At 55.5% G+C, this 13,523-nt stretch overlaps 2 protein-coding genes across 3 annotated transcripts; one reads left to right on the forward strand and one right to left on the reverse strand.

The window, feature by feature from the left end:
* Positions 1 to 379: 379 nt before the first annotated feature.
* CENPO (centromere protein O) lies at positions 380 to 6,182 on the reverse strand. Its single transcript, XM_014610214.3, has 5 exons — positions 5,903 to 6,182; positions 4,747 to 4,876; positions 3,587 to 3,846; positions 2,685 to 2,856; positions 380 to 1,355 (listed from the first exon to the last, which is right to left on the reverse strand). The coding sequence occupies exons 1-5, from the start codon at positions 6,131 to 6,133 to the stop codon at positions 1,231 to 1,233; spliced, it is 918 nt and encodes a 305-aa protein (XP_014465700.2). The 5' UTR covers positions 6,134 to 6,182; the 3' UTR covers positions 380 to 1,230.
* A 249-nt stretch (positions 6,183 to 6,431) lies between these two features.
* PTRHD1 (peptidyl-tRNA hydrolase domain containing 1) lies at positions 6,432 to 12,008 on the forward strand. Of its 2 annotated transcripts, none has more exons than XM_059728325.1 (2): positions 6,432 to 6,660; positions 11,612 to 12,008. In XM_059728325.1, the coding sequence occupies exons 1-2, from the start codon at positions 6,472 to 6,474 to the stop codon at positions 11,780 to 11,782; spliced, it is 360 nt and encodes a 119-aa protein (XP_059584308.1). In that variant the 5' UTR covers positions 6,432 to 6,471; the 3' UTR covers positions 11,783 to 12,008. The 2 variants fall into 2 exon arrangements, with proteins under 2 accessions (XP_059584308.1, XP_019339340.1); XM_019483795.2 differs by lacking the exon at positions 6,432 to 6,660 and adding an exon at positions 10,393 to 10,967.
* Positions 12,009 to 13,523: the final 1,515 nt, after the last annotated feature.

Genomic DNA, 13,523 nt, shown 5'->3' on the forward strand with positions numbered 1-13,523 from the left:
GGAGGATGCCAACATCACTAGCTGACTGATAGTGCAGGGAACAGGGCTGGTTCCCTGTGCAACCCTTCAGAAACACCCCCGCAAGCTGTGTGAGCCAAAGGGACTCAATCTCCCAGGCAGAAATACAGTGCTTGGAAAAGCTTCCCCTTGTGGAAATTCAGGCTGCAGCGACAAGGGCAGGTTGGAGGCCGCATTTAACCCAAACAGTCTCAGGTAGAATAAAATCCCTCTGTTGTCTCCTTCCAGGGGAATTTAAAACTCAAACCTTGCAACTCTAGGCTAACACGAGAGGAACAGAAACTCGGCTGTCTCGTGTCACAGGGGAGACTTGAGATACAAGTTCAATACGCAGAGATCAGAGTAAGAAGAAGTCACAAGGTTTCCTATAACAATCACTGTTTTATTAAGTTAAAAAAGTGAAAGTGCCTCCAGGAAGCATCATTTGATAAAAAGGGAAGGCAAAAGCCAGCACAGATGAAGGCACAGGGAAAGCAGCTCAGGACTGTAATGTAAAGGGGAGGTGCACTGGCTCTGCCAAGCTGCTGAGAATTTTAATGCATCCCAAAGGTTTTATCACAAAGGCTTCGGTGTTCAGCTCCAGTCCCGCTCGCGCACAGAAGTGCGTGCCCGTGATTTCTGCCTAGCTGAAGTTATCACCAGACACGTTCTGGGCTCTCCTTGTCAAATCTTTGAACCAAAGCCTCCACCACAATCATCGAGTGATTAGGAAACCCTGGCCCCTGGGCAAGCCACAGTGCCATCACCAAGGGGCACTCGCACTGATCCAGCCTTAGGGCAATCTCCTCACAAGGCCTAGAAGTATCCAGGCCACTTACAGAGCAGCACAGAGGGAGTTTGCACCTGCTCCACACCACTCAATGCTCAGGGGCCAGATAGAGCTGACCATGGCATAAGCCTGGTGCCTGGTGTTCGCTGGTACCAATTTCTCTCATCCAAGTAGCTTGTGACTTTGAAAATCTCAGGTGTCCCATTCCAGCGGTAAGAAATGTTTCCTGCCCGGCCCAGTGAGGTACTAGAGAGAAAGAGGGGGTGTGTACAGAGAATGTGCTCAGACCAGGCACCTCAAGACCTCTGGGGGCCTGGGTCCATGGCACTGTGGGGTCTGGTTCACCTGTTCCTCTGGTTCACCAGTCCAGTGTGAAGAGCACGGATCCAGCAGCAACCTCGGTACAGCACGTACAATCTGGTGAGCGGACAGGTGCTGTCCACTTACTCCGTGTTATCTGGCGTCTCTGCTGCCTTTCTGAAGGTGTCGAAGGCTTTGTGCAGGGCCATGTTCATGAACAAGGAGGAATGAGTCGCCGCCTTCTCCAGCAGCGAGGCAGGTACATCCTCTGCTCCAACAAGAAACCAGTAAGTCAGTGGGGATAAGAAGGATGCCATCTCACCACTGGCACCTGCTACAGCTCCTGATCTCTCCTCCCTACCCTAGAGGGTTTCAGTCCCATTGATCTCCCCACACTCGCTTTCCCTTCCCCAAGTCCACCCTGACAGAGGAGCACAGTAGACAGCTGCCTGCGGTGAAAGGGCTGTCTGGCTTCGGCCTCAGTTTCCTGGCTCTGAGACAGCCCCTGCCCAGGGCACCTTGTAGGCTTAGCTTATCCACCTAACTGCTTTCCCCTACTGGCACCCATCACTGCAGCATCAAAGCCTGCCCCCACCACCCCACCCCTCTCCCTCAGCAGGAGGAAGCCAGAGGGAAAGGAACCGCCTCTAACATCACCCCTCCTCTGCTGGCTGTGACCCACGGGCACTGAGGCTGGAGTGCGGCCTTGGACCCACCCCAGCACAGCTGGCATCAAACCATACTGCCCACCCCTTAAGGTGCCACTTCCAGTGTTTTAGCATGCTGCACACACCAATGCCATCCAACCATGTGGCAAGCATTGTAAAGGTCGGATCTTGCCCCGCAAAGAAGCTGAACCCTGTGGACAGGCCAATGACCTCCCCCAGCAGCTGGACTCAAAGCCTGCTGGGGGTTTGCCTTGTGGCCATAAAGGGCTCATTGCTCCAAGAGGAAGAGAGAGCTTCCCCTGGAGGAGCCCACCACTGAAAGGAATCACATCTCCCACACAGAAAGGTTTCTCTCTTTTCTCACCCTGGGAGATCATAGGGTCTAACGCTATGGGTTTTACCAGCCCAGAACCAGGTGCAACTGTGGCTAGGAGTGCACACTTCTGGGTCCCCTTCAAACCTGGCCACACCTCAACTTCCCTGCGTCAGGGAATGGCGCTGTAATACACTGGGTGCCCCAAACGTTGATACACAGAACATGCCAATGGCTCTTGCAACAGCAAACCGTGCTGCATGAAGGTTCTCTCTCTACTACACACCAACTCTTTCCAGTCGAGTCTCACCCTGGGCACCCCAAATTCCCCTTCTCTCTTTCCTGCCTGTAGATCCAAAACCCTGTCACAGCTCTGAGACTTTAACAGATCTGTAACAAGCGTACAGCAAGAGGCTAGGATCTCTTCAGGACAAAGCCAGGTACACAGGAGGAGTTAGGCAACCTGCTTTTCCACAGGGCTGCAGCTCAAGTAGGTTAAGCAATATTGTGACTGTATGACCCCAGGCAGACTGTGGAAAACTAGAGCAGACTGATTTACATTGGAGCTGTTCCTATGTACCTGCTCTCCATACAAACATGGCTGCTCTCCTCTTACCTTTGCATGAAACACTAGCCTCCGTGGGAAGACTGCGGTCAAGGTCTCCATAAAGCAGCTTTACCCTGAAGGGAAAGGTGCTGCTTTCCGTTGTCACGTCATAATTAAAGGCCAGCATGTTATACAAGGAGTTCTTCTGCCAGTGTCCTCCCAGAAAGGCTGAAAAATGCTTCTGCATGGATGAAGACAAACACATAAGCGCTAAATCTTGAATAGCCCTGACTCTGTCTCCTCATACTCAAAGCATCATGCAGGTAACAGGCATGTTGGGGTTTTTATCCAGCAGACAGAGGGTGGACACAGCAGCATGTTTTGTGGCTGAACGGCTAAGAGGAAGGTCCTTGCCAACAGAAAGCTATGGAGATGCTGTGATTTTGCAAGTACACACAGTAGGTAGGATAAGGAGAAAAAGATCGTTGTTCCAGATGGGAGGAGAAAAAATAGCGCGCAGCGAGGATGCTCGGAAGCAATCAGGAGACTAAATACAACAGGTAGAATCACGGAAAATGGGGGTCGGAAGGGGCCTCAGGAGGTCACATGTAGTCCAACCCCCTGCTTCAAGCAGGACCTGCCTTGGTAGCAGGGACACAGCCTCTGGCCTGGGATTTCTTGAGCATATATTGACAACCTTTTATAGACGCAGGACACTGACCATTGTGGTCCCCCCGCTTTTCCTGTGGCAGGTTCAGGTGTGATGCCTTGTGTTGCATCAGGAACGACGGTAGTTTTACAAGTTCAGATTATGGATTTGTCTGAGATGGTTTGGACAAGGCTGATCCTGCCTCAGGCAGGGGTTGGACTAGATGGCCCACGGAGGTCCCTTCCAGCCCCACTTCTCTATGATTCTTTAATATGTATAAGGACAAAGACCACACTAAAGCGGTTGCTGGGGTGACTCGTACCTGTAAGTAATCTGCCTGGTATTTCCTCCCAACATAAGCATTCAGGTGAGCAGACAGAGTAGCCAGGAAGCACCGGACGTCTGTCTGCAAGTACTTCGCAGCTATCCGCTTCAAGGGGATGAAGATGGGCACGGAGTGGCGATGGATCCGAACCGGCTGCGTTATGACGATATCGAGGTAGTAGGAATCCAGGTAGTTGCCGTCATAGGCCGTGCTGAGGCAGAAACAGACGCCGCGCTCGGTCAGCTTCCCGCTAATCCCTTGGAAGTGGAAAGAAGTCTTTAGCACCATCGTAAAACCACAGGGTTAGAAAGCTCTGCTAATCCTGGGACATCATTCTCTCCCTGTACTTGGCCTTAGTGAGGCCGCAGCTAGAGTACTGCATCCAGTTTTGGGCTCCACAATTCAAAAAGGATGTGGAGAAGCTTGAGAGAGTCCAGAGAAGAGCCACGCGCATGATCAGAGGTCAGGGAAGCAGACCCTACGATGACAGGCTGAGAGCCCTGGGGATCTTTATCCTGGAAAAGCGCAGGCTCAGGGGTGATCTGATGGCCACCTACAAGTTTATCAGGGGTGACCACCAGTATCTGGGGGAACGTTTGTTCACCAGAGCGCCCCAAGGGATGACGAGGTCGAATGGTCACAAACTACCACAAGATCGTTTTTGTTTCAGGCTGGACATAAGGAAGAATTTCTTTACTGTCCGAGCCCCCAAGGTCTGGAACAGCCTGCCACCGGAGGTGGTTCAAGCGCCTTCATTGAACACCTTCAAGACAAAACTGGATGCTAATCTTGCTGGGATCCTATGACCCCAGCTGACTTCCTGCCAACTGGGCGGGGGGCTGGACTCGATGATCTTCCGAGGTCCCTTCCAGCCCTAATGTCTATGAAATCTATGAAAGACAGCATGGCAGGCTCAGTGTTTCCTTACACTAGGAGTACACCCATGCTTTCTGTGGACTGACAGGGCTCCTAACTCAGCTCAGCCTCAGAGAACTGGTTCAGCAACAGGCAGAAAAGCTGACAGTTTCTCTGGTGAACTTGTAACGACCTGCTTCAAGCGACACCAGAAGCACCGGGACTGGGACGCTTACACGGCAGGTGCACCCTCCAGGCCCTTCCCCTGCTGAAATCAACCGTCCGTCCACGCCTGCACCAACCTGTCAGGTAAAACACGCGCAGCATGGCCTCCACGGTCTCCACTTTCCACTGCAGGAGAGCTCGCTCCTGCACCCGCGCCGTCGGCACAGGCTCCGCGCCGCTGCTCGTGGCTTCCTCCCGCCTGCCCAGCTACAGAAACCAGGGAAAAGCAGCCTAGAAGTGACTGAAATACAGCTGTTTCCTGCTTGCCGACGTAGCTCAGGCCGGCACTCAGGTGCCCTCGCTCTGGGCGCGACACGGACCATTCGGGGTGACGAGACGGGGAAAATCCTAAAATGGGGGCTGACCAGCTTCTTAAGCAGCTGGGTATAGTGGTGATATTGGGGGGATACATAGGAGATATTGGGGGATATATAGGGGGACACATGGGAGGATACATGGGGGATATTGGGGTGATATTGGGGGTATATAGGTGATATTGGGGGGATACATGGATATATAGGGGATATATAGAGGGATATTGGGGAGATACATGGGGATCTTGTGGGACATTGGGGGGATATATGGGAGATATTGGGAGGACATATGGGAGGATACGTGGGTGATATTGGGGGGATATATGGGGGGTATATAGGTGATATTGGGGGATATGAGGGTATATAGGTGATATTGGGGGGTATTGGGGGATATATGGGGGGATATAGGTGATATATGGGGGTATATAGGTGATATATGGGAGGATATTGGCGGGGATATATGGGGGGTATATAGGTGATATTGGGGGGATACTGGGGGGATATATGGGAGGATACTGGGGGGACATATGGGAGGATACGTGGGTGATATTGGGGGGATATATGGGGAGTATATAGGTGATATTGGGGGGATATATGGGTGGTTATATAGGTGATATTGGGGGATATATGGGGGGATATAGGTGATATTGGGGGGGATATAGGTGATATTGGGGGGTATTGGGGGATATATGGGGGGATATAGGTGATATTGGGGGGTATTGGGGGATATATGGGGGTATATAGGTGATATATGGGGGTATATAGGTGATATATGGGGGGATATAGGTGATATATGGGAGGATACTGGGGGGATACATGGGTGATATTAGGGGGATATATGGTGGGAATATATGGAGTGATATTGGGGGATCTATGGGGGACAGACGGGCCGGGGAGCGCGGCCAGGCTGGGCTCTTACCGCCGCTTGCTGCAGGCTCACTTTCCCCTTCAGCTCGTCCCTCCGTCGCCTCAGCTGCTTGATCCTGGCTCGCAGCCGGGCCACTTCCTGCCTCTGCTGCTGCTCGGCTTCCTCTTGCTTCAGTGCTAGGGCGCGGGCGCGGGCCTCCAGCTTCTCGAGACGGGACAGCACCCCTGGCAGGCAGGCAGGCAGGAAGGAAGGAGGGGAGAGGTAAGCGCGGCTCGGCTCCATGTCGCCTCGCGCCGGCCCCTCACACCTGGATGCTCCATGTTATTTGAGGCCGACTCACCCTCCTCCGGGTTCCCCGCCGCCGCCTCCGCCATTGTCTCCTCACGGCACTTCCGGTCCCGCTCAAATCGCCCGCGCCGGAAAACGTCATCACGCGGCCGCACCCTTTCCCGGCCTCCCCCGCGCTCTATCCGCCTCCAAGATGGCGGCGCCCACGCTCCGTACGGCCGTTCGGCTCTTCCTCGCTTAAGCCGCCTCCAAGATGGCGCCCCGCGCGCGCCGTACGGCAAGATGGCGGCAGGGTCTTCCCAGCATTCCGCGCGCGCGCGCCGTCCGGCAAGATGGCGGCGGCCGCCCCCCAACAGCTGGTGCAGTACGTGGTGCTGCGGGGCGACCTGCGCTGGCCGCGGGGCGCGCTGGTGGCGCAGGCCTGTCACGCGGCGCTGGCCGTGCTGCACGCGCACTACGCCCACCCGGACAGCGCGGCCTACCTGGCGGAGCGCGGGCGCATGCGCACTGTGGTGCTGGAGGTGAGGCGCGGCGCGGGGCATGCCGGGAAGGGTCCTCCCAGCCCTGAGGGGTGGGGTGGGATGGGATGGGGAAGGGGGTGCAGCTCCCTCAGGGGGGTGGGGACGGCCTGGCGACAGGGGCTCGCCCCTTCCCTCAGCATCGCCCGCCGCGGGCTCCGTTTCCTTCCCGCAGAGCCGCCGAGGAATCGGCCGTCACCTTTCCCAGAGCCTGCCCCGCTTGAGGGGGGCCAGTACGCTACTTATCGGGCAGAAGCCCCTGCGCCCGAAGGGGATAAATCTTTCCGAGCAGCAACGGCGTCACTTCAGAGCAAAATCGCGTCCAGCCGCGGCAGGCGAGCGCCAAGCGAAGCCCCTCGGAGTCGAGAGTTGACGTCCGTCGGGCTCGATGGGTGACGGAGGAGCCCGATTCTGGATACACGCACTCGTCGGCAATGGGGGCACGTTGTTGCGCGGGGGAGTGAGTCATGTCAAGAGCCCGGAGACGCTCCTGAAAAATCCTCTGCATCCAATGGGAAAATGGCGGCACAAATGCCAGCATCCTTGCTGGAGCCAGTGTTACCGGCGTGGAGTCGGGCGCGTGGAGCCCGACAGGGACATGGTGAAAACGCACCTCAAGAAAATGGATGCTGCTTTTCTCAGCGTGATCCTTAAGCATCAGCTGAGCTGGGCTGGACGTCGTGTGAAGACAACACCCAAAACTAGCTTATCAATGGCCTGAGATCTCGCGGTGACCGCAGGAAGTGCTACAGGGACACACTGAAGGCGGCCCTCAAGGAAATGGATGTAAACTTTATTTTCCTCCTTTACACGTCATTGATGTGGCGGAGCCACATACCTGCTTTATCGTTGACGCTTCGGATGTTGACGTCAAGACTTGGGAGGAGCTGGCTGCCGACCAACTCTAAGGGTGCCACAACCTCAGCCAAGTGGCTGCCCACTTCAGGGGAAACCATCTTGCCCTCAAGGCAGAGAAGAGAGAGCAGAGGAAGGAAAAGGAGAGAAATCCTAGCCTACATCCTGCTCTCCTCTGCAGAAAGACCTGCAACTTCTGTAGACAGGTCTGTGGCTCGAAGATTGGACTCTTAAGCCGCCTCAAGACCCATCCATGAGCCGCGGTAGCGATCATCCTCGAATCAAGGGGTTGACAATGACTTCCCAGGCAAGGTTGCAGTTCCCTGTAAGCCGTGAGCACCGGCTGCTTCGCAGGGGCATTTATGCTAGGAAAGCGGGAGTGGGGGGCACCAGTCGGTTTGGCTGCAGGGATGGGATATCTGACAGCTGAAATATTGGAATTGACTGAACGCAGCCCAAGACCGCAAGAAAACTCACATCATCCCCCACCGCCTCCAGCCGGCCGTTCACAAGGATGAGGAGATGAACCAGCTTCTGAGGGGAGTCACCGTCGCCCGAGGTGGGACCCTCCCAACAGTCGGATGATGCTATTGCTTAAGAAAAACTGAGCCACCTGTGCAGATTCAGCCCGTGGGTGCCATTCGCGTGTTAAAAGTCCTGTGTGGAGTCAGACCTAGACTCAGAAGAAATCTTAACACAAAAACCCTATTTCACACGAGAGCAGAGGCTGAAAGAGGGAGTGAATTGGGTCTGAGCAGGAGGTCACATCTAGTCCGGCCCCCTGCCCAAAGCAGGACCAGCCCCAACTACATCATCCCAGACAAGGCTTCGTCTAGCCGGGTCTTAAAAACCTCCAGGGATGGAGAGTGCACCACCTCTCTGGGGCGCCTGTTCCAGTGCTTCACCACCCTCCTCATGAGAGTATTTTCTTAATATCGACCTCAACTTCCCTTGCTTCAACTTGAGCCTATTGCTCCTTGTTCTCTCGTCTGCCCGCACTGAGCACAGTTTTCCCCCTGTTCCTGCCATGCAACCTCCAGCATTTTACAGAAATCTTAAAGAAGTAGGGCTGAAAGGTTGCTCCGGAGGTCACGTTTAGTCCAATCCCTTGTCTGAGGCAGGGTCAGCTTTGTCCAAAGCATCGCAGACAAATCCATCATCTAACCTTTTAGCAAAACTACAGTCAACGCTGACACAGCACTAGACATCACACCTGCAAGTGCCACAGGGAAAGCAGGGGGAACGTGGTGGCCAACATCCTGTTTCTATAAAAGGTTAATATATGCCCAGGAGAGCCCAGGCTGCACCCCTGATGAAAGGAAGGCAGTTCTAGGAATCGAGGAAGTCCTAATTCAGGGTCCATACCCCTAACTCCCATGCTCGTGTGAACTCCCAAGTTCAGGGGCTCTGCCTTGTTCTGTGTCAGGGTTGATCGTCATTCTGCTAAGAGGTTGGACAATGGCTTTGGGATGGTGTGGACAGGGCTGATCCTGACTCAGGCAAGTGTTGGATAGATGTAACCTCTGCAGGTCCCTCCTAGCCCCGCATCTCCACGATTGTATGATCTGTCATCTGTGAATGTGTCTCGTGCCTTTTCGAACCTGGCTGCCGTCCCTGCCTCTGCAGCCCACAGTGATGATGGGTCCTCTGAGTTAATGACGTGCTGCCTAGAACAAAGTACCTTCTCTTCTTAGTTTTAAACCCATTTCCTGCTCATTGCAGCAGGTTCCCTCTAGTCCTGGTCTCCTGGGTCCTGGGGAAGAACCGGTCACTCTACGCACCCCCTTCACGATTGTCATATCCCCCCCAGCCTTCTCCTTTCCAGACTGAAGAGTCCTGACCTTTTTTACTCCCTATTGATCTAGCAGCTGTTCCTTCCTGAGCATCTTAGTTACTCTTGTCTGTACCTTGTAGTCCCCAGAGGAGGGCCCTGAAGAGACGGTGCCTCAGGGAAGCCTGGGCAGACTGGGAGAACAGGGAAGCCTGGTGTGCGGGGAGGAGGCGGTGACTGGGGGAGCACCTGGAGATCCTGTCCCCCAGGAGGGAGCTGTGGTGGAGTGAGGAGCCACTGCAGCCACAGCACAGGGGAGAATAGATGCAACTTTGTCCTTGGCCTCTTTGTGCTGACTTTTTCCACCCCATCTTTCTTCCTTTGCTGGAGGTGCTGCGGCGCAGGCACGGCCTGGGGTCGGGAAGTCTGCGTTCTGCTCCTGCTCGTACCGTTGACGTTTTCCACCATGCTTTTTCCCCACCTGGAAAATGGAGCCGACGATCCTTTTCCCCTGAGGTGCAAGGCTTTATTTGCACAGCAGCAGAAGGTCCCTCTGCTTTCCCTGTGACAGGTCATGGTGCTGTGTCGGGGTTGAGGGTAGATTTACAAAGAGGTTAGATTACAGATTTATCTGGGCTGGTGTGCACAGGGCTGATCCTGCCTGAGGCAGGGGTTGGGCTAGGTGTGACCTTTGCGGGTCCCTTCCAGCCCTGTGGCCCTGTGAATTATCTCCCTGTGCTGTTCTTGGCTCTGCTGGTCCTGCCAGTCTGTTCCTCCCACACACACTGTCCTGTAGAAGAGAAAGGCAGTGAGGCTAAGCTAGGACCCTTACCAGTGAAGACCATGTTTCCCACCTCCTCTCTCAATAAACCATCCCTTCTTCTGACTCACCTGTTTCAGGGCACTTGCTGCCACAAGCAGCAGTAATTTGCCGGCAGCTCGGTAGGTGGCAACAGCTATTGTTCAGAGCTAATCCAGTCATTGCTTCCAGAGGCCTGTTTGGAGCTGAGCGAGGGCTGGGCTTCCTGACGGCGGCTCTTTCCAGACCAGCACGGGAGACGAGACACTTGATCGATCCTCAATCCAGCTCCGTGGGTGACAGCTCCTGCCGGTCCCTTCCTTCAAGCCTTTTCTTTTTGCGCACGCTGTTGTAGGACCGCCATTAGGCTTGCGTTGTGTGTGGCCTGTTCAGAACAAAGCCTCCTAGCGCTGTTCGAGAAAAAATGCCACCCCAACACTCCCAGGAGGCTGCGTGCGAAACCAGCCCGGGGAGCAGCTTTCCGGAGACCAGCGTACGGTGCCGTCAGCTGCTTTGCAGATGCCTAGTACAGCGGGATCCTGCTGCAATGAACTGCCCATGGATGGGGAGGGGCAGGGTGGAAGGAAACCTGGAGAGATGTGTGCCGGGGGAAGCAGTTGGGGGCACAACTGGGGATGATGAAGTTTGAAGCTGGTGTCTTGGAATCATAGAAAAGATGGACTGGAAGGAAGCTCCAGAGGTCACGTCTTGTCTAACCCGCTGCTTGAGACATGGTCAGCCCTGTGCAAACCAGTCCAGATGCATCCATCATCTGAAATTTTCATAAAACTACCATCAACCCTGACACAGCAGCAGACATCACGCTCCACCCTGTCACAGGGAAAGCAGGGGAGCCGCAGCAGCCACCATCCTGCTGCTGCGCAGGTTGTTAATATACGTTCAAGAGATCGCAGGTGGAGGCCGTTCCCCCTGTTGCAGAGGAAGGCAAACTCTCCCCACAGTCCGTACCAATCTGAACAGGGGCTAAACTTCCTTCCTGACTCCAAAGGCAGTGTTAGTCCCTTGAATGGGGGGTCGTGAGATGAAATGAGTAGGCTATCAGTTTAAAACTAACGCAAGGAAGTTCGGTTTCACCCAGCAGGTCATTAAAGTGCGGGGCTCGTTGCTGCCAGATGCAGTGGGAGCTGAGTCCAGCCAGATCCACAAAGGAACTGGACACGTTCTTGGAGGAAAGGGGCATCAGTCGGTATTAAGCAGGGAGGGAGGGGCATGACCACTGCAACAAACCTTCCTGGGCCTGCGATGTTGGAGGCTGCAGGTGAGAGAGGAACAGGGGAAACACCCTGATCAGACCCGTTTGCTCTCCCTTTCCATGCCGCTCTGTGAGAGGTGACTGGGCCAGAGGGACCCAGGGTCTCACCCAGTACAGGGCAGTTCTTACATTCCCACGTAACCAAAATCCCCAGGTCAGCCTGTCGTCTCTCAGATTCCCTCCCTGGTCTCTGCTGGTGCCAGCTGCTGGCATCGTTTTGTGCAGGTTTCTCATCTTTCCTTTTCCTGTTCCCCAGGCCCCGGATGAAGGTGCCCTGATGACCCTCGCAGAGACCCTGAAGGAACACAGCGTCGACCACGAAATGTGGATTGAGCAGCCGGAAAACATCGCTACCTGCATCGCGCTCCGGCCCTACCCCAAGGACCAAGTGCACCAGTACCTGAAGAAGTTCAAGCTGCTCAAGTGACCCGTGCCCTGGCTTTGCCCCGCGTCATGCAGACCTGACCGGAGCACACGACGTTCCTCCAGGGACCAAGATGGGCTCAGCAGAGTCACGTGTGTCTTAGCGGTGCCGTTTCAAGGCACTTCTGCTCCAGACCACGTGAAGCTCCTACTGTGTCTCGCTCCTCACTGTAAATGGCTGTAGCTGGTGCTTGTCAGGGCAGCTGATTAAATATCCACGTCTTCACTCATGCAGAGGGAGTCTGTTGGGCTGTGTGAAGGGCTCTTGTTCCGGTGTAAAGAAGAGTGGTCTTGATGGCTGCGAGCAGCAGTCCAGCCTGGCGTACTCTTATGTCTGCTTTGCTGGATTGCTCCCAGTCTTGGCCTCAATACAGCCGATATCAGGGAGCTGCCGTCCCTTCAGTCCTGCTCTTGCTGCTTGTGCCCTCCTTCCCCGACATCCATCTCCCCAGGCTCCTGGCCCTTCTTGAATAGCTTCAGGGACTCGTGCCCAGGCTGCCTCACGGCAGAGGTGCCATGCAGACTCAGTTGCCATGTCCCAGTGCAAACTCAAGTCACTGCATCTCCCACCAGGCATCTCAGCGTTGCCCCCTTCTGCCATCTCGGTCTCTCCCTTAGTCCCAAGGAGGCGAATGAAGAGCCCCTTGCTAGTGCTTCCCTCACACACACACACACACACACAGCAAGTGGGTTTCCTTCCTGGGGTCAGTCTTGCCCCATACACTGTAGGCAGGGCCCTGACAGCTGCTGGCATCGCATCATGCTCCGCAGTTGGTAGGAGCACATCCGCTGGGGCGCGGAGCATCGCTGCCTGTGAGGAAATAGAGGGCACGACGTGCCGTGGATGCATGCTGGCCGATTGACCCCATCCCTTTGCTCTTTGATGCATGTGCGAGGGACACTGGCTCTGCCATGGGGGTTGCCACAGGCTCTGGTGTCTGCGTACGGCGGGCACTGCAGCTGCCCCTGCCTCCCTGCCCTCGGCCTTTCTGCCCACTGCGCTCAGCCCTCCCGGGAATCACAGGGTCCAGCGTGCTCCCCCTGGCCTTTCTCCCCTCTAGACCAGGAAGGAGGCTGTGGCCGGGAGGAGCCGGGTGAGTGGGGGGCTGCTTTCCTAGCACTCCTCTGCTCACTTATCTGGACAGTTTCACCGGTCGGTGTCCACGGACACCTTCAGTGGCGCTCTGTTCGGTGTCCCCTTCTGATGCCTTAGTTATTAACCTGTGACCTCCCTCCTGTTCCTGGTTTCTTTTTTGTTGTCCCACGTGTTTAGTTGATGTGTCTTTAGGGAGGCTTACGGCTCCTGTGATGGGCCTAGTCCCGTGACCCTTCAAGGGCACATTGAATAGGCCTGTGCCCCACGGAGGAGGTTGTGGGATCACCTCAGGGAGCGTGGGCAGATCAGGAAGGGGTGTGAACCTTACATGGCCCCGAGGAGGAAGGCGGCCGCCCCGACCAAAAGACGCAGTGCAGTGATCACGTGGGGAGGGCCACGCGGTGGCGGTGGCTGTGGCTGGAGGGGGCAGGGGATGGCAGGGGTCTCCCACCTGGTGGCACAGGAGGAAGCTGGGACCTGCCCCAAGCTTCTTTGCCCCATCCCTTTGGGTCTCATCTTGGCCATCTGTAAAATGGGCACAGGTTTGCCAGCCTGCCCCGTGCCTGGCTGGAAGCTGCCTTGGGGAGTGTGCATTCTTCCTCTGTTTTGTGTCCCATGCGGGGGCAGCCGCTGTCCAGGATGAGCCCCC

The sequence above is a fragment of the Alligator mississippiensis genome, chromosome 1, assembly GCF_030867095.1.
Source record: "Alligator mississippiensis isolate rAllMis1 chromosome 1, rAllMis1, whole genome shotgun sequence".
NCBI classification, from domain to species: domain Eukaryota; kingdom Metazoa; phylum Chordata; order Crocodylia; family Alligatoridae; genus Alligator; species Alligator mississippiensis.